Below are 19,539 nucleotides of genomic sequence, written 5' to 3' on the forward strand. Positions count from 1 at the left end.
TGATAATGTTGTCAGCAATGTATTGGTCCAAAATTCGAAGTGCCTTTTTCGGTTGTTAATCATATGATTAAAATGGCCATGTTAGCGTAAGTTGCATTCTCTTCCCTAATCCATTTGGCTTCCACATGCCTCCGTTGAGAGATTCGCGCATCAATGCACATTATAGTTTATCTCGTGTCATTTTCATTTCATGTTCATGTTATCCATGTTTCTCGTAGAAACTGAAGTTTGCTTTACATGCCGGTGGACATTATGTTGTTTGTTCTATTTTGGGTTTGCTAATCCTTTATCATATTACTCTCCTAATTAAGGTTTTATAAAATGTAGTGCCTCATATTTTTGTATGTCCCTAGCGCCATTGGCTACATTATATCGAGTTACAGGCTAAAGTAGAAGCGGCTAGAGTATAAGTTTAATAGGTTCATCTGAATTTAATATTTTCGCTACAGAGCGTGTACACGCACATAATTTTAAATGTGGGCTAATAATTTTAAAAATGGAATGAGTTGATAGTTCATACTAATGCTTCCTCTTGCTATACTCAACTAATACCTCCATTGGCTAAACGAGAAAGATTAGCTTAAGGGAAACCCCAAAACATAGTGTTTCGTGATAATATAACATTAATTTGAAAATAGGGATGAATTTAATATTTAAGTTAGTGGATGCAAGGCAATTGCATCTACTCTTTTGTGACAAAGGGTGCAAATGCCATTTATATATGTGTAATAAATTTTTTAGCTACATACATTTTGAGCTGAAAGCGTGGCTGCATTATTATCAGGGAGTTGGAGCTTCGAAGTGTACATTAGTTCTTGAAAATATATTTTCCTTATGTTAATTAAAGTAAAATGGTGTTAATGCCTACTAAAATCCTAGTCTACCCTAATATTACAGTGCCACTTTATGGAATATCATGTGCGCCAAAAAATTTATGTTAGTGATTTATATGCTAAGTATATAGTGAACTTCTAGTGCTAAAAAAATTAACTTTATAATATTGGATCAAGGGGTTTAATTGATCCCGACCACCAGGTCTTAGAGAGGGATGAATAGGATCCTTCATGCTTAGATATTTCAGGTTTGAGCCATGAGAATGAAAAAAATCCTAATACAACAATAATATATCCAGTATTATCCTATACCGTAGGGTTTGAAGAGGGTAATGTGTACGTAGACCTTACCCTACTGAGGATAGAGAGGCAAAAAATCCTAATAACAAATCTTATTCGGTCCGAGTCAATATTATCGGGACCTCAAGATGGATACCTAAAATCAGTGGGAAACCAAAAGAAAATTTGATCCTAGTTTATTTGGATTGAGACATAGTAATTGTTATTGTAGAAGTTATTAATAGAATACACACTCCTGGGACCATATGCATGAGAAGAGTCACAAAAATCTTTCTTCTTATGCCCCACTAATCGTAGGCCTCATTAATTTTTCCTTCACTCTGTCCTTGCCCCCCTGCCCCAGCCTGGCAAATGGCATAAGAACTAAGAAGAGATCAGATCTGTGGCTCAATTCCGGCAAATTTAGGGATGCCTCAGCTGGCTGTACTGACAAACCCATCACCATATATTAAATGACTTTTGGCTATCAATAAATAGTTTCTCCTACCGACACATCATAATGCATTTATCTGCCCACCTTTTGCATTTATTTGGGACGTCTCTTATTTAGTTATTTTATACTTAGAATGATGGAAAAGTACTGGTTCCGTATTGACCGTATTCCTCTATCTACTGTTTATCACATTACATTAATTAACTTGACCCTAAAAGGCATGTTTGTGTCGGTCAACTTGACCCGTGAATCTTCTTGGTTTTGTTTGTTCCTATTACATAATTTCGAATACAATTTAAAAGAATCAAAATATCTTACTAAATTAATTGTTCACTGCCTGATAAATACTGATCCACTATCAAATTTCTTGGTCGCATGGAATCATGGATCATTTGTTATGATATACTAATAACAAACATAGTGTAATTTCACAAGTAGGGTCTAGGGAGGGTAGTGTATACACAACCTATCTTGTGAGGGTAGAGAGATTGTTTCCAATACACTTTCTCAAGACAAGCATAGGCAGATCCAAGAGTTAAACTTTATGGGTTCATCGTTTAAGGTTTTTAACATTGAACCATTATCTTTTTTTTTAAAGTTATGTGTTTATATTTACTATTTTTGCAATTTTAGTAAATTTTTACACATAAATTTATACTCCGTGTCAATAGTAATTGAACCCATCACTAGAATGCTACATCCGCCCCGAAGACAATCATAATCACAGCATCAATGAAAACAAATATGGTAGAGGAGAAGCCATGAAAAAAGCAGGATCAACAACAAGATAGTAAGATATCCGAAGCGCAAGAAACAACCGACAGTAGTAAAAATCTAAGAAAAAGAAAATAGGTGAATAATATAGATACAACAGGTATGAAATAAAAAGACGCTCGACTAACATTAGGTACAATAGTGCAGTAAAATTGTTCAGATGAGTTGATTAGCCTTTAATAATTTATCTAATCTGCATTGTTATACAGGAGCATTAGGAATAGCACAGAGAGGAGGAAATTGGGTTACTTCTCATGTACAACGGGAAATCCTATTGATGACTGCTGGCGTTGTGATCGCCATTGGGTGCGTAACCGCAAACGCTTAGCTGACTGTTCTATTGGCTTTGGTCGAAATGCCATTGGTGGTCGTGATGGAAGGTATATTTAGAGACAAATCAAGAGCGGGTTCTGTACTTTCAGTTCGAGAATAAATTAAATGTGCACATATAATTAGATCATACTCATTCTGAACACACTGAATCCGTGCAGGTATTATGTTGTGACTGACTCAGGTGATGACGATCCAGTAAATCCCCGACCTGGAACACTTCGTCATGCAGTAATTCAAGACGCACCATTATGGATAGTGTTTAAACATGATATGGTCATCACACTTAAGCAAGAACTTATGATGAACAGTTTCAAGACAATTGATGCTCGTGGTGTGAATGTACAAATTGCATATGGGGCTTGTATTACTATCCAATTTGTTACTAATATTATTATTCATGGTCTTCATATTCATGACTGTAAACCCACTGGTAATGCCATGGTCCGAAACTCACCATCACACTATGGTTGGAGGACAATGGCTGATGGTGATGGCATTTCCATTTTCGGTTCGAGCCATATTTGGATTGACCACAACTCTCTTTCTAATTGTGCTGATGGTCTCATTGATGCTATCATGGGTTCAACTGCAATTACCATTTCAAACAATTACTTTACACATCACAATGAGGTCCATTTTTTCCAAGCATAATCTTTTTACTGCATTATAATGAGTTATACTTTAGTTCAAAGATTAATTATTCATAAATCCAACTTATGTGCAGGTGATTTTATTGGGGCACAGCGACTCCTATATTAGAGATAAGGTTATGCAAGTGACGATTGCCTTCAACCATTTTGGTGAGGGTCTGATCCAGAGAATGCCAAGGTATCAATATGAAAACATTAGTCTTTGTTTTTTCAACTCATCTAATTTAGTGAATGCACTTGTCTTCGCCACAATATTGGACCGAGATGTCCTTACATAAAGTGACATAGAAAGTAAGGATTCATATAACCAACTCCGTACTTGCTTGAAATTTAGGCTTACTTGTTATTGTTGTACTGATCTTTGCCTGTCGTCTTGGACTAAAAATTGTACGACATTAATTAATATGCAGATGTAGGCATGGTTATTTCCATGTGGTGAACAATGACTATACACACTGGGAAATGTATGCCATTGGTGGTAGTGCTGATCCTACAATTAACAGCCAGGGCAACAGATACCTTGCCCCAGTGAACCCTTTTGCCAAAGAGGTAATTAGTTGAAAACTATTTAGAACTAAGCATACTTTGACTGATGAGCTTTTATTGAAAATATCTCAAAATGAAAAGTATAAGGAGGGCCAAACTTTACCTTACGAAATTATTGATAACAGGTGACGAAAAGAGTGGAACCATGGGAAGGATCATGGAAGCACTGGAACTGGAGATCAGAAGGAGACCTTATGCTGAATGGAGCATACTTTACTGCGTCTGGACGTGCCGCTCCACGCAGTTATGCAAGAGCCTCAAGCTTAGCCGCTAAGTCCTCTTCTATGGTGGGAACTATTACCTCAAATGCTGGTGCACTTTCTTGTCACATAGGCTACCAATGTTGATGTCAAAACACATTGGACATATCTGCTGAAGAGCATTACCACATTACTTTTGCATGTCCATTGAATTCATCAATCAAGCCTATTTTCACCAATTTCTCTTTCTTTTCCTCGTTTACGTCCTCCCCTAATCACCCTTGAGCAGGGGCGGACCAGAGTATTGTGGATGGGTTCAATTCAGCCCACCATTTTCAGCTTAAAACTTAGATGTATATCCGAAAAATCTTGAAAGTTTTATATATATATATATATATATATATATATATTAAGTTCTGAATGTATATTTTCAAAGAGAGCAGAATCTTGAACCTATTATATTAAAATCCTGAATTCGTCTCATCTCTTGAGCATGTTGTTCCACTTGTGATCTTTATGTACCAAGTGTTCAACCTTCCCCTGACTCAACTGGAAATATTATTCAAGTGCTTTGGAGCAGGTTTCTGAAAATGTTGTATTTTTCACCTCATCAATTCAAAAATCTTGCTCACCTAACGAAAATGGTTCAGTGGGACTGATCTCTCTCTTACCTCTCTTCTCAATATGTCAATTCATGTATGCATCGTATCAGATTCAGAAAGATTGCAAAAAGAAAAAGAAGGAAAAAGATCAAAGTCAAATTTTCAGTCGCTTTCTTGTTATAGATGTTCAGTTTCCAGATATTGTTGTAATTGTTATCCTTATATATATGTACTTACTATGAATTCTGCTTCAAATTCATATTCCTCGCTGCCCTTTTTCACCCTATTGTCTGCAAGTTGATTAATTATGATGGTAATTATAAATTTACAATTTTCTGATCCACTGCCCATGTTAACTATTGCTGGCATAATTGAGTTGCTGGATTTCGTAATTCAACCGTGTTGATAAGAGTTAGCACCTTATTAATCCAAGGGGTTATGCTTGCTTAATAAACAATTTGATATAATTCTTCAACTTTTATTAGCTGATCACCGTACACTTTAATTTTTTTATAACAAATTTCTCCTTTCAACTTTTCTCAAACTATAAAAGGCGATTTTAAGAAATTAATTCAGCCCGCTTTAAACTTCTTGTTCACTATTTTTGAGTACAGTTTTTTTTTTATTATGAAGTTGTAAGTTTATAACCATTTGAAGATGTTTGCTACATGTGCAACTAAGAGACAAAATTAATGAAGTTCGACCATATCTGAAAATTCCATCAAATAAAAGAATCAAAATGCAGAAATGTTTCTATCACTTACATGATTAAGAAATTTCACACTATCAACTATCAAGTTAAGCTAACCTACAACGACATATAACGTATTCTCCATATCAAACTTGATATAGTAATCTGAAAAACAAAATACTAAGCTGCAACAACAATCGGTTAAATTCTGCTGATGGTACAAACATTCTTTGCCACGTCAGTATATATTAACTTAAACTAGATTACAAATGATGGTCATTACATTTGCCTAAAAACCCAGAAAATGGACTTACAACACACTCAGATTACAATTCTCTACATTAGACAGTAGTCCTGAGTAACAACTAGGAACCCCTTAAACATGTCTACAGCACTTGGCCAAATCCAGAATCAAGGCAATGAATGAACTCTTTGCACGCGTCACGGTCATCTATAGAGTAAGTTTAATTTACAAAATGATACTAATTTGTAAATAAGATTTAAAACCAACTTCTAACCTTATTGAAAATTAATTTCTCTTATGCTGCATCAACTATCTAACTGCTTGTGCAACTGGAGAGCTAATAGAAGCAGCTGTAGATGACAAATTACGAAGGTTTTTCTTTGCTGGTTTCTTGCCTTCTGATTTTGGTCCATTCTGCCTCACTTTTATTCCTCGTATCAACTGATATATCATTCAATAATTTTCAACTTAAATGACAAGATAATTACGCGATTAAAGTAATAACAGCATAAAGCACTATAATAAAGTTATGACTTACATATTTGCCACACTTTATGTCAGCGTATATCACAATGAAATCACCTTCTTGAAGTCCATTAGCTCGAACAAAGTCGCCTTTAAGAATGAAAAAAGATACAATTAAAGCAAATTAGTACTCGGATTTTACTGAAATGCAAGCTAGAGCAGCGTCGGCTGTGTTTACCTGTGTTCTCAAGAAGGTACATCCTGCTTTTGTTATTTGGCCAAAATCTGAAAAACAAAACACAAAGCCAGTAAGTATAGAAGGAAGATGACTATAAAACATAAGGGGTAACAATCGACTGAGCAATGTAATAAAAAATAGCTTGATGAATATTATGAGTTCACATACCTATATTTCATGTTCCAAACACAAGAAGTTCCAATGTCTTCCATCGCAATTGAAATTCCATCTCTTGATTCGAGTTGTGGGAGATGAGTTTCTGCTTCTCTCTGCGTATAAACAAAATTTCAAGAATCCACTTAATCATACTTTCAATTACCAAAAGTAAATAGATCACAGTTTATGACGACGTAGCTAAAGTACCTTCGGCAACACAATTCTTCCAAGATTGCCAACATCACTTTGCTTCAGCACTTTTTGTAGGAGAAATTTTAGATTCTTCTCTGTTTTGCAAGCCTATGGAAGAACATCCACGCAAAATTTGATGAACATCCGCACAAAATTTAAAGCAACACATTTATAAAACAAATTTTCATAAATATTAAACTTACAATAGCCATTAGGGAAAGGATATAACTTATATTCATAGCCAGAGGCGGACCTATGCTATACCGAGAGGGGTCACCGGCACCCGTAAAGTTCAGCAAAAATTTCATGTATACATGTATATATTTTTAGAAAATAGTAATATATTAATAGTGGACACCCTACGTACAAAGCAAATTGTGGTTGAATCCAAAAGTGTACCCTTGACCTTCAAATCTTGGGTCCGCCTCTATTCACAGCAGGTGAAGGGTGAGCCAAGAGCTTTTTATAATGGATATTTGTTCAACTATATACCCCGAGCTCACCTATATCTTATTTCTGTTCTAGCTGGCGGATTCTCTCTTATATCGATTTCGTAAAGAATTTCTTCATGTAGCAAATAACCTATCTTATTTCTAAGTTATTAATTCAACCTTCTTATGGACTACTTATAGTTATATATTCGATGATTAATCATGTACACTGTTAGTTGTGAAGGGGAGCCTTGGAGCAACCGTAAAGTTGTCTCAGTGTGACCTAAAAGTCAGAGTTCGAGCCGTGAAAGCAGCTACTAAAACTTGCATTAGGATAGGCGGACTACATCACACACCTTGAGGTGCGGCCCTTCCCCGGATCCTACTTGAACGCGAGATGCCTTGTGCACTAGACTGCCCTTTTTTACTATTAGTTGCATAAAAGTTAAATTCGAAAAGGATTTTGGCCGAAACTAAAGAAACCAATTACCTGTCTTTTGTCTGCCGAACTATGCTTCTGATGGTTTTGCGATCGCAGAGCTGGCCTCTTGGTCGAATGTGATTGTGGAGAATCAGCCTGTGGAACCATCATCACTGGCGCAGCAGAAGCAGAAGGCCAATATACCCAATTTCCTGGACTGTTACCTGTATCTATTGCACAATTCTCTCTACACATAATTACACTTTGGTCATTACATTGTCTTTGATTCTGAGTTTGGTGACGATAATGGTGCAACGGTAATCGTCTCTGCCTAGCCATTCTGTTCTTCCTAGCCTCTTTAGATCCCAACCTTGCCAATCTCTCACCATTCCCATCTAAAAGTTGGTACGGATATTGCGTACCAAGTAAAGATTGAGGCTGATCAACAACAGCAACATTATTAGCACTATCACTATTGTCAGGAAATTGGTTATACTGAGAAGCAGCCGCCACAGCAAATTGCGATGGCAACCACGATTGAGTAAAGTCCATGTGTTGATATTCTGTTGAAGCCGGTGAACTTGCACTTCCACTCATTGTTTGATTAAAATGAGACGCAAATAACGATCCGTTGGAGTAAGGATCACCAATGTACCCCGGTATCTGCCCCGCCATTACTGGGGTTGAATCAGGGAAATTAGTGACGTTATAAGAAGGAGTTGCCATCCAAGGTGACGGATAAAAGCAAGCATTTGGATCAGTTCCAACTGTATTATAATGGAAATTGGAGTTAGGGGCAGAATTCTGGAAATTTTCTTGATTTGCTACAGCTTCACTCATTTGATTCTTTTGCAATCGGTGTTGTTCAACCCAATCAAGAATGAGTCTCAACAACTGTTTTTTACCTTCTTTTGTACTTCCCAATCGTTTCGAAGCGCTTTCAATTGTTGAACGTTTGAGCTTAATACTCCTCATATCTTCAGCAGAAATGTAGTCTTTGTTTTGCTTTAGCCATTCAAAGAACATAACTGCAAGCTCACTATCCCCTTGAAATATAGAAAGCTGCTCATTTTCAAACTGAACTTCCCCTTCTTGTTGTTGTTGGTTTTGGTTGTGTTTTTGTGGATTTTCGCTTTGGAAAAAAGAGCTCATAGGATCAAGAAAATCATGATTTCCATCAATTAAATCCATATATCCAAGATTTTCTATCACATTTAAACAATCTTGGTCGCCATTAACTGTGTTATCAAATTGGATTTTTTTGTGGAAATGATCTTCTTCAGCTTGAGTAGAAGATGAAGAATCTGTAGGAGGGGAATTAGAAGTTGACGAGGAAGATGACATGCATGGAAAATCAGGAAGAGGAGGAAAATCAGTAGAGAAATTAATGTAATTAGTATCATTGACATTAAAATGATGTTGCTCTTCATTTCCATTATTGAGCCAAATATCTGTATTATCAATTGGATCAAAACCAGTTGTCTGCTGCTGCTGCTGCTGTTGGTGTTGCCTTTGAATATCATCATCTACTGTCACCATATTAATATTCTCAAATCCATGCATTTCTTGATTATTATTATAACCATAAAGCTGCTGTAACTCTCTTTTCATTCTTGTTTTCTGGATTTTTAACAAGAGAAAAATGGTCTTTAATTTCTCTCCCCACTAGGATCTTGAAGTGGTTTTTGCAACATAAACTATCTGAGGTTTTGGAATTTATATATCCAAAAAAATAAATAGTACTACCAAATCTGAAGAAAGCGACTCTTAATTACTAAACTTTAACTAATTAAAATACTCACTCTCACATCAAACGAACTGTATATATAATAAACTTATATAAGTACCTGTATATATAAGGATTTTGAATGGCAATATTCTTACATATATATATTGTTCAGGAATATTCTTTACAAATGGATGATAAACACAAGAAAGTTCAAAGAACTGAACTATGTATTCTGTTTTAGAAGACAAAAACACCACCAAACTTCAACAAACTGAAATTGTCTCATACCCAAAATAACCAAAACAACACTTGTAGACAGTTCAGATAAGTTTCAACACTCTTTTACTATTTTCTGTTTTTATTTAAGGGGTTTTGAACCCAAAATAAGACAGAAAAACTTTGAAAGAAAAAAAGAAATAAGTGGTTACAAAAACTTTTAAATGAGAGAGGAGATATATAAGAGGAAATTAAACCACCAAAAGAAAACTTGGTGCCGATAGTTTTTCTTTTTCCACTAAATTAAAATTTCCAGATTTTACGCCATAAGGCCATACGTTATAACCTAAATGGTGGGAGACAGCGGTTCAGTTTTTTACTACAAAAAATGAGGTGAAAAAAGAGACACTAAATGCTACTTCCTCCATTGATGACACTAGCAGCTCAATTCTCTTTCTAATACAACACATCAGAACATGGCCTATAATAAGGAAGGAGTTTTTGAGCACGGTAAAGTTGTTATTGTATGACTTATATTCTTGCATAAGTAAAAAAAAAATATAAACTGTCTATATCTCACCTCTTCAAATATATATTTTTTTAAATTGTACATAAATACAGAATGCTTAGTATATCAGATTTTTTAGAATATAGCGTAAAAATATTAAAACATGGAAAAGATTAGACCGACTGGGAAATAGTAACGTGAAAAGAAGTAAAGAACAGATCTTTCTTTGCTCATAGGATTTGTCTCCATTCGTGAGTGAAAACGGTGGACTTCTTCTTTTGCTGCTACGTGTCTCTTCCCTTCTGACCAAGCTATATTAACATAACATATATATATATATATATATATATATATATATAACATAAACAAGGATTTTAAGTTTTAACTTGTATAATGGTGTAAAACATCAAGACAATTACTCTTTATTATTAAAGCTGGAAGATGGAGAAAATTGCTAAGAGTGGAAAAATGGGATTTTGTCGTCGACGCTAGCAAAATAATGAGAAGGATTGGTACTCCCTCCGTTGCAGTTACCTATTTCTTATTTGTTCTTTTACAAAAAAGAATGATACTTTTTTATATTTAAAAATAATTAAATTTAAATTTTTAATTATATCCTCGATGATAAGTTTTTATAATCATATAAAATACTTTGTCCATAAATTTCAAAAGAATTATAACCATACAAATATAATACTTATTTAGAGTAACAAGTTTAAAAAAACTTTATTTTTTTCTTAAATTTTATGTCCGGTCAAATAGTTTCACATAAATTAAAATAGAGGGAATAATATATATATAAGGTGACACGAAAGGATTGAGATTGGAAATTTGAAAGAATTTAGGATTTTAATTTGATGAATTTAATTTTTTTAATTTTTAACATTAGATTCATAATTCTTTATATTCAGTAAACTCTATCAGTTTTTGTTGGGAAGAAGGTTCTTGTCCCATGCAGCGAGGGAAAATAGCTATTCATTGGTAGGTTTAGTTTGCATTCGTACACTGCACGTCTAGTCATTTTTGGCCTTAAATCCGACGAGTTATTTTTTCTAAGCTATTTAATGAGCTTGGAGCATAGTTAATTTTTTTCTAAGTCTTGAATATAAAGTCGTTTTTGTTAGGAAATATTTTACTATTGCAAATTTTTTTGGCAAAAATTTAAATTTTAGTAGGTGTAAAATAAAAAAAAAATTGTATGCATATTTTTTTCGTGGGTCGCTCAATTCGCTCGAATTATTCGGGAAAAGGAGAGAATAGAATTTTGATATATCAAAACGGATCTATTCCGTTGTGTACGAGGAAAAATCGGGCACATGATACACTTCGGCCTCCAACAGGGTAAAACGAGCTCGAGATATGATTGCGAAAGATCGGAATCGAAGCAAGGATATCCTCGAGTCAGAGTACGAGGGCCAACCATCGACCCTCGATAATATCAGAGTCATGATTCGAGATCTACCTAAAACCTGAAGGACTTCAGAGAGCGTCGCCGGGCAATCAAGCACGGCCAACAGGAGGCCGTAATATCCGTGACCGGCCGGATATCATGGCGTGGATCTCGGCACGTATCGATGTAGAACCGGCAATCAATTAAACAGAAGATTTTTTTACCTTTTATAGAGTTATACTTAGAGTAGGATTCCCCTGCTATATAAAAGGGGAGGGGTTTGATAAGTCATTAAGCACGTTGTAACATGCATTCCAAAGCAATATACTATTATTTTTACTATTATTCTAAGCTTTTCTTTCATTCATCAATATCGACCATTGTGAGCCCGGATCGAGAGCAAATAGTTCACTAAGGTTGAAGATATCCTCTCCGCGTGGTTTGAACTTACTGTATTTCTATTTGTTCGTTTTAATTCAATTTATCGTTTTGTATCAAATTAATCTGTGTATCCTTAAAACCACTTATAAATTTAATTGTTATCCTATTTTGAGGGCAACCAATGTCATGTGACGTTTCTAGGTACAAAGTGTATCCACTTGCAGTCAATTGCCTTTGGAATATGAAGCAAAGGCGGGATCGAAAGGTACCTCTTAAGTTCCTCCAGGGCCTGTTGGTACTCAGGGGTCCACGAGAAGTTATTCTTCTTCTTTAATAGTGAAAAGAACCGATGGCTCTTATCAAAGGACCTCGAGATGAATCGACTCAAAGTGACTATGCGCCCGGTTAACCTTTGTACGACCTTGACACTATCCACAACGATGATGTCCTCGATGGCCTTGATTTTATCGGGATTAATCTCGATTCCCCGATTGGACACCATGAACCCAAGAAATTTTCTGGACCCGACTCTGAATGCGCATTTCTCCGGGTTCAGCTTCGTGTTGTACTTCTTCAATATGTTGAAGGTTTCCTGCAAATGTTTCAAATGGTCCTCTGCTCGCAGGGATTTAACTAACATATCGTCAATGTAAACCTCTATCGATTTTCCTATTTGTTCTTCGAACATCCGATTTACTAAGCATTGGTAAGTGGCACCGGTATTTTTTTTAGTCCGAATGGCATTACATTATAACAGTAGGTACCGTATTTAGTGATTAAGGACATTTTTTCCTCGTCGTCTAGGTCAATCCAAATTTGGTTATACCCGGAGTAGGCGTCGAGAAAACTGAGGATCTCGTGATCAGCTGTTGTATCGATCATGCGATCGATGTTAGGCAGGGGGAAAGAGTCTGTGGGGCATGCCTTGTTCAAGTCTTTATAGTCTACACATATTCTTAATTTATTTCCCTTTTTAGGGACTACTACTATGTTTGCTAACCAATCTGGGTACTTAACCTCCCGGATGGACCCTATTTTAAGGAGTTTAGATACCTCATCCTTATTGAATGCATGCTTGACTTCGGACTGAGGTCTCCTTTTCTGCTTGACCGGATGGAACTTCGGATCCAGGCTTAGCTTGTGAGTGGTTATCTCCGGCGGAATCCCTATCATATCGAGATGGGACAAAATAATTTATGCTAGCTATAAGGAATTGAATGAGTTTTTTTCTGAGCTCGAGACTTAACCCCATGCCCAGGTGTACCTTACGATCAGGCATGTGTTCGATCAATATGACTTGCACCAGTTCTTCGACTGTTGATTTGGTGGTGTCGGAATCATCGGGGACTATGAAAGACCTAGGAACTCCGTAGTCGTCATCTTCATACATCCCCTATTTCTCCGATTCCATCGAGGCCAGTATCGGTAATTGCTATTTGGTTTCGTCTTTGGCTATCGGGTTCAGACCCTTCGATGTCGAAAGTGCGGATACCGGGATCACCTTGTCGACCGCGAACATCTCCTTTGCAGCCGGTTGCTCTCCGTAAACTGTTTTAATTCCTCCAGGCGTTGGGAATTTCAGCACCTGGTGCAATGTCGAGGGTATTGACCTCATGTTGTGAATCCATGGTCTCCCGAACAAAGCATTGTACCTCATGTCTCCTTCGATCACGCAGAACTTCATTTCCTGGATGGTCCCGGTGGTGTTCACCGGTAATGTTATCTCCCCTTTAGTGGTCTCGCATGCCATGTTGAATTCGTTTAGAACCCTGACTGTATACACGATTTGGTCTTGCAAACCCAGTTGTTCCACGACCCTTGATCTAATGATATTGGCCGAGCTACCTGGATCAATCAACACAAGCTTAACTCGAGATTTATTTATGAGTACATATATTACCAGTGCATCGTTGTAGGGCTACACGATGCCTTCAGCGTCCTCGTCGTTGAAATACAAGGTCCTTTCTGGTACATAATATCGAGTCCGTTTTTCTCTCGTCGATCACTCAGGAACTCCCGGAGATGTCCGTTGTTGAATAACCGGGCTACCTACTTGACGAGCTAAAAACACAACACAAAATTATGCTCTCTTGTCGAATATAGTATAGAAAATATCGTATCCACAGGGATTGGAGTTAAATAGTGTTTTCGTAGTTTACAGTTTTATTGCTATTCAAGATGATCAACAATTTAGATTTGTGCGAATTAAAACAAAAATTAACTAAGAATCTAGAGCTAATTGACTAATGACAATCAAACAAAAGTAGCTAGGAAGATATCAATGGGAGAAAATAGGGGTTGATTGGATAGGTGCAAGATAATTGTCTGGGAATTAACTCTAGTTACTTCACTTCTATGGTTCAAGTGAGTCTCTCGAATTCACTCTATTATGTTCAAACATTCAGTAGAAACTCCTCTCTCGATTAAGTCTCAACCTTACGATATGAACTAAGTTAAGCTTGGTGAATATATGCAAGAATTCGTAGTGGATTGATCCTTAGGAGAATCTCTTTCGATTATCCTCCTAACTAGGTCTAAACATTAATTCAACTAGCCTTTTTTGATCACTAACAAGAATCAATGAATTCAACCAATAAGATAATGCAGAACATCACAAATTATGCCTCTTTCGATTACATAAATAAGTGAATATATATTCAACAATAAAAACACCCAGAACGATTCAATACATAAAACTAGAGTTAATATCTACAAACAATTCTCAAAATATCAAATCCATCAATCCCTAAGGAAGAATTACTCAATGGATATGGAGAAATTTATCACAATTAAGTTTAAGTCAAAGAAAAACATAAAACATCCAAACCCTTGTCTTGAGTGAGGATGAGTGGTGAAATCCTTGTGCTCTTGCTTCTCCCTCTTCTCCTTAGCTTCCTTAGGTCTAAATTATGTCAAAAGTCCTCAAAATACCATTTTCTATGTATATATACCAAGTAGGGTCGGGCCCAAACAAATACTCCTTCTCCTACGCGAAAAAGGACACTTGTCCGGAGTTGGACGTGCGCGGCCGCGCACCTGGAAGTGTGCCCGCGTACTTGGCCCCATCACTTTTCACATCGTTCTTCCCCATATGTGCGGTCAGTGCGCGGCCGCGCACTTGACACTCACGTTTCACCCTATTCAGTTGGGAATTTGAACAAACGTAAAACAGAAAAATTGTATCCCTTTGAATTAGCTTTCCAACAATATATTGTGGAGCCCAAACGGAGTTCTGAGCAAAATGTTATGTGCATTTTACTAGACACTGCGCAATATGCCTATCAATTCTTCGTTCGTTCTTAACTATCATCCGTTGATCCCCGAACACGAACCACCCGGCTTAATTACTTGGGCTTTTACTCAGACTTCAAAGTTCCAAATTACTTGAATTCATTCCATAACATCTACATAGCTCGGAATCACTCCTACAATACATAAAACACATAATTAGTGCAAAACACTAGCGATTGAAGCTCAAACTCAACTAAAGTGCAGTAAATTGGAATGTAATTATTGACTAAAATATGATATTATATCCTACCATTAACACCCCACACTTAAACCATTGCTCGTCCTCGAGCAATCAAACCACACTTTATATAGACACAACCTTACTAAGTAACTCTCCTAACTCATTACACCAAGAATATTTAAAATAGACTAAGCACAATAGTTGTAACGACCCGGCCGGTCGTTTTAAGAGTAATAGCCCCGATACCCTATTAACTATTTTCCCCAAATCTTTTTCTGCTATTGTGACTTACCGGGATGATTGATTTTGAGTTTCGAAGTGTTTTGGGACACTTAGTCCCTAAATGAGAGCTTAAGCCTTAGGATTTGGACCGTAGTCGGAACTGTATGAAGACGACTCCGGAATGGAATTCTGTCAGTTCCGTTAGCTCCGTTAGGTAATTTTAGGTTTAGGAGCATGTCCGGATTGTGTTTTGGTGGTTTGTAGCTCATTTATGTTGAAGTGGCGAAAGTTGAATTTTTGGAGTTTTGGGCCGGTGGTGGAATTTTTTGATATCGTGGTCGTTTTACGATTCCGGAAGTTGGAGTAGGTCAGTGATATTGATTATGACTTGTGCGCAAAGTTTGAAGTCAATCGGACGTGATTTGTTAGGTTTCGACATTGGTTGTAGAATTTTGAAGTTTCAAATTCTTTAAAATTGAATTGGAGGGTGATTCGTGATTTTTGCATTGTTTGATGGGATTTGAGAGCTCAACTAAGTTTGTATTGTGTTTTAGGATTGGTTGGTATTTTGGGCGAGGTCCCGGGGGCCTCAAGTGTGTTTCGGATGCTTAACGGGTGAAAGCTTGGACTTAGAGGAATTTCTGATTTTTTTTGCTGATTCTGGTGTTTTCGCACCTGCGGTGGGGAGTCTGCAGGTGCGGCCTCGCATAAGCGAGACTTGCAGGTGCAGATGCGAGAAAGTCAAGAATTGGCCTGGGGTCGCAGGTGCGAGGAAGTTCCGCATCTGTGATGCCCGCAAATGCGCAAGGCTGTTCGCAAATGCACAAGATGCACAGAAGCGGAAGGGTTGTCCGCAGGCGCGAGCGCACAGGTGCGGCCTTTTCATCGCAGGTGCGAAGGTAGAGAAGGGTAAGTGAGTTACGCAGATGCGCACATTTTTCACACAAGCGCACCCGCAGGTGCGAGCCCAGGTTCTGCAGGTGCGGAAATACCTGGGCAGTGATTAAAACCGAAGGGCTTCGCGATTTTTATCATTTTTGGCTTTGCAAACTCGGGTTGGGGCGATTTTTGAGAGCATTTTCGAGTCATTTCTTAAGGTAATTCCTTGTGCTTATTTTTTGTCAATAATCTTGCCTTGCCATGTATTTTCCCACCTAGTTAATGTGTATTTAAGGTGGAAATTGGAAGTTGGAGACTAGGGATTTGAGAGTTTGAATTGTGGATTGGAGGACCATTTGGGGTCGGATTTTAGTAAATTTGATATGGTTAGACTCGTGAGTAAATGAGCTTTCTAGTTTCGTGAATTTTGTCGGTTTTCAAGACGTGGGCCCCGGGGGCCGGGTTTGAGCCAATTTTGGGTTTTGGCCTAATTTTGTAGTTTTCTTATGGGATTCATTCCATTAGCGCATATTGATGGTATTGTACTGTTTTGAATAGATTCAGGCCATTTAGAGTCGGATACTCGTGGCAAGAACGTGATATCAAGTTGATTTGAGCGGTTCGAGGTAAGTGGCTTGCCTAACCTTGTGTTGGGGACTTTTCCCTTAGGATATCTTGATATTATTTGGTGTGTGGGCGCCGTGTACGTGAGCTGACGAGTACGTACACGGGCTATTATTTCAAAAATCATGTTTAACCTTTTTAAATCATAAATTGCTTCTCTTATTAATTGTACTAATATGTTTAATTATGTAGTTTAGACTAGAAAAGCATGCTTACGTGTTTTAACTGCCTAATTGACATTCTGTGCGTAATGTTCAGTTAAGTCCTTATTTGCCTTATATGTGTCCAGTATAAACTATATAACTCGATGTCATACCTGTCATTTCATCTTGCGTTGCATATTTAAATTGGGACTACGGACGTATTCCGGGAGATCCCCTGTACTGCATATTTACTTTGGGACTACGGACGTATTTCGGAAGATCCCCCTGTACTGCATATTTACTTTGGGACTACGGACGTATTCCGGGAGATCCCCCAGCACTGCATATTTACTTTGGGACTACGGACGTATTCCGGGAGATCCCCTTGTACTGCATATTTACTTTGGGACTACGGACGTATTCTGGGAGATCCCCCAGTACTGCATATTTACTTTGGGACTACGGACGTATTCCGGGAGATCCCCCTGTACTGCATATTCATTTAAAACTACGGGACGGTATCCCGAGAGATTTCCCACTGTGTTTACCTTGTTTTGAGCCGATGGCTCCCTTAACTGTTAAATTTTCGAGAATTTCTTTAACTGTGTTACCGTAAATTCTACTTATATCTTTTACTGTTTAATTTATTATATTTACTCCAGTAGAGACCTGACCTCGTCACTACTCGATCGAGGTTAGGCTTGGCACTTACTGGGTACCATTGTGGTGTACTCATGCCCTTTCCTGCACATGTGTTTCGTGTGCAGATCCAGGTACGAGCTATCAGCCTTGGAGTTAGTGTGTGCTGCTGATTCTAGGAGACTTCAAGGTATTTCTGCTTGCGTCCGCAGATCTTCGGAGTCCCCTTCTACTCCCTCATCTAGAGACTTTCCTTATTATCTTCAGACTTTTGTATAGAGCTACATAGATTTTAGCAGCTTGTGACTTAGTGATATTTCGGGTTTTGGGAAACTATTTTGCATATGCCGAGTGGTGCTACTCTTGGCTATTTATAATATGCTGTTTACCTTTAAAATGTTGTATTTTCTTTATATTTTTTGCAATATTAGGCTTACCTAGTCGTAAAGACTAGGTGCCATCACGACCCCTTACGGAGAGATAATTTGGGTCGTGACAAGTTGGTATCAGAGCACTAGGTTCGTAGGAGTCGCGAGTCACAAGCCAGTTTATTAGAGTCTCGCGGATCGGTGCGGAGGCGTCCGTACTTATCTTTGGGAGGCTATGTAACTATTAAGAACAATCATATTTCTTTGATTTCCTTGTCGTGTGAGTTATTGACACCAACAAAAAAATAATCTAAGATTCTATTCTATTCTTTCTCACAGATGGTGAGGACCCGCAATGGGAGGACCGACGATCAGGAATCCGAGCCCCCTGCCAGAGCCACCAGAGGCCGGGGTCGGGGTAGAGGACGACCACGCGGTGCAACCCGAGCACCTGCGAGAGCTGCGTCAGAGGAGCCCCCAACATCTTCAGTTGGAGGGCCAGCGCGAGAGATCCCTATTGCTACTCCAGCCCTCCAGGAGACTTTAGCTCAGTTCTTGAGCATGTTCAGCACTCTAGCTCAAGCTGGACTATTTCCGATAGCTCCCGCTACATCTCAGGCCGGGGGAGGGGCATAGACTCCCGCAGCCCGCACCCCTGAGCAGAGGGTCCAGGTTGATCAGGCCCTAGAGTATATTCCTATGCCCCCAGTGGCTCCGGTTCAGCATGAGATCAGGGTATCTACTTTTGAGGCAGAGCAGCTCAGACTTGAGAGGTACAAGAAGTAGCACCCACTTACTTTCAGCGGACTAGATTAAGATGATGCTCTGGTTTTTCTTGAGGAGTGTCATCGTATTCTCTGTACTATGGGCATTGTGGAGACGAGTGGGGTTTCTTTCACCGCTTTCCAGCTGAGGGGTGCAGCATATCAGTGGTGGCGTGCCTATGAGCTGAATAGTCCGGAAGAGGCAGCCTCACTCACTTGGACTCACTTTTCAGAGATGTTCTTACGTGAGTATGTTCCTCAAAGCCTCAGGGATGCTTGGCGCGCAGAGTTCGAGCAGTTGCGTCAGGGTTCTATGACTGTGTCGGAGTATGCAGTCTGTTTTAGTGGGTTAGCTCGCCATGCACCAACTTTGGTTGCTACAGTCAGAGAGAGGGTTCGTCGCTTCATTGAGGGACTCCACCCCAGTATTCGGACCAGTATGGCCAGGGAGTTAGAGATGGACATCACTTATTAGCAGGCAATGAGCATTGCCAGGAGAGTGGAGGGCATGTTCACCCGGGACTGAGAGGAGAGAGAGGCCAAGAGGTCTCAAGAGACTGGTCATTATTCACGAGGTCGTGCACCAGCAGCATGCTATGGTAGGGGTTTTGTGAGTCGCCTTGTTCATTCAGCTCTTCCAGCAGCCAACGGTGTCCCAGCTCCTCCTAGACCTTAGGAGCCCTATTATGCACCGC

The 19,539-nt window shown here is 38.4% G+C and overlaps 2 protein-coding genes across 3 annotated transcripts in view; one reads left to right on the forward strand and one right to left on the reverse strand.

Annotated features, from left to right (window-relative positions):
• LOC104103534 (probable pectate lyase 8) overlaps positions 1-4,952 on the forward strand; it is a 7,451-nt gene extending 2,499 nt beyond the window's left edge. The window contains exons 4-8 of the mRNA XM_070177992.1: positions 2,550-2,720; positions 2,832-3,303; positions 3,398-3,501; positions 3,734-3,872; positions 3,995-4,952. Of these exons, the coding sequence (XP_070034093.1) occupies positions 2,550-2,720; positions 2,832-3,303; positions 3,398-3,501; positions 3,734-3,872; positions 3,995-4,216 (1,108 nt within the window). The 3' untranslated portion in view covers positions 4,217-4,952. The remainder of the gene's footprint in view (positions 1-2,549; positions 2,721-2,831; positions 3,304-3,397; positions 3,502-3,733; positions 3,873-3,994) is intronic.
• Positions 4,953-5,577: 625 nt separating this feature from the next.
• On the reverse strand, positions 5,578-9,823 carry LOC104103533 (B3 domain-containing transcription factor ABI3). 2 transcript variants are annotated; one of them, XM_009611450.4, is made up of 7 exons: positions 7,579-9,823; positions 6,673-6,765; positions 6,478-6,578; positions 6,310-6,356; positions 6,145-6,221; positions 5,881-6,047; positions 5,578-5,813 (listed from the first exon to the last, which is right to left on the reverse strand). In XM_009611450.4, the coding sequence occupies exons 1-6, from the start codon at positions 9,118-9,120 to the stop codon at positions 5,916-5,918; spliced, it is 1,992 nt and encodes a 663-aa protein (XP_009609745.1). In that variant the 5' UTR covers positions 9,121-9,823; the 3' UTR covers positions 5,578-5,813; positions 5,881-5,915. The 2 variants fall into 2 exon arrangements, with proteins under 2 accessions (XP_009609745.1, XP_009609744.1); XM_009611449.4 differs by having other exon boundaries at positions 5,578-6,047; positions 7,579-9,822.
• Between the last annotated feature and the right edge of the window lie 9,716 nt (positions 9,824-19,539).

The sequence above is a fragment of the Nicotiana tomentosiformis genome, chromosome 6, assembly GCF_000390325.3.
Source record: "Nicotiana tomentosiformis chromosome 6, ASM39032v3, whole genome shotgun sequence".
Classification (NCBI taxonomy): domain Eukaryota; kingdom Viridiplantae; phylum Streptophyta; class Magnoliopsida; order Solanales; family Solanaceae; genus Nicotiana; species Nicotiana tomentosiformis.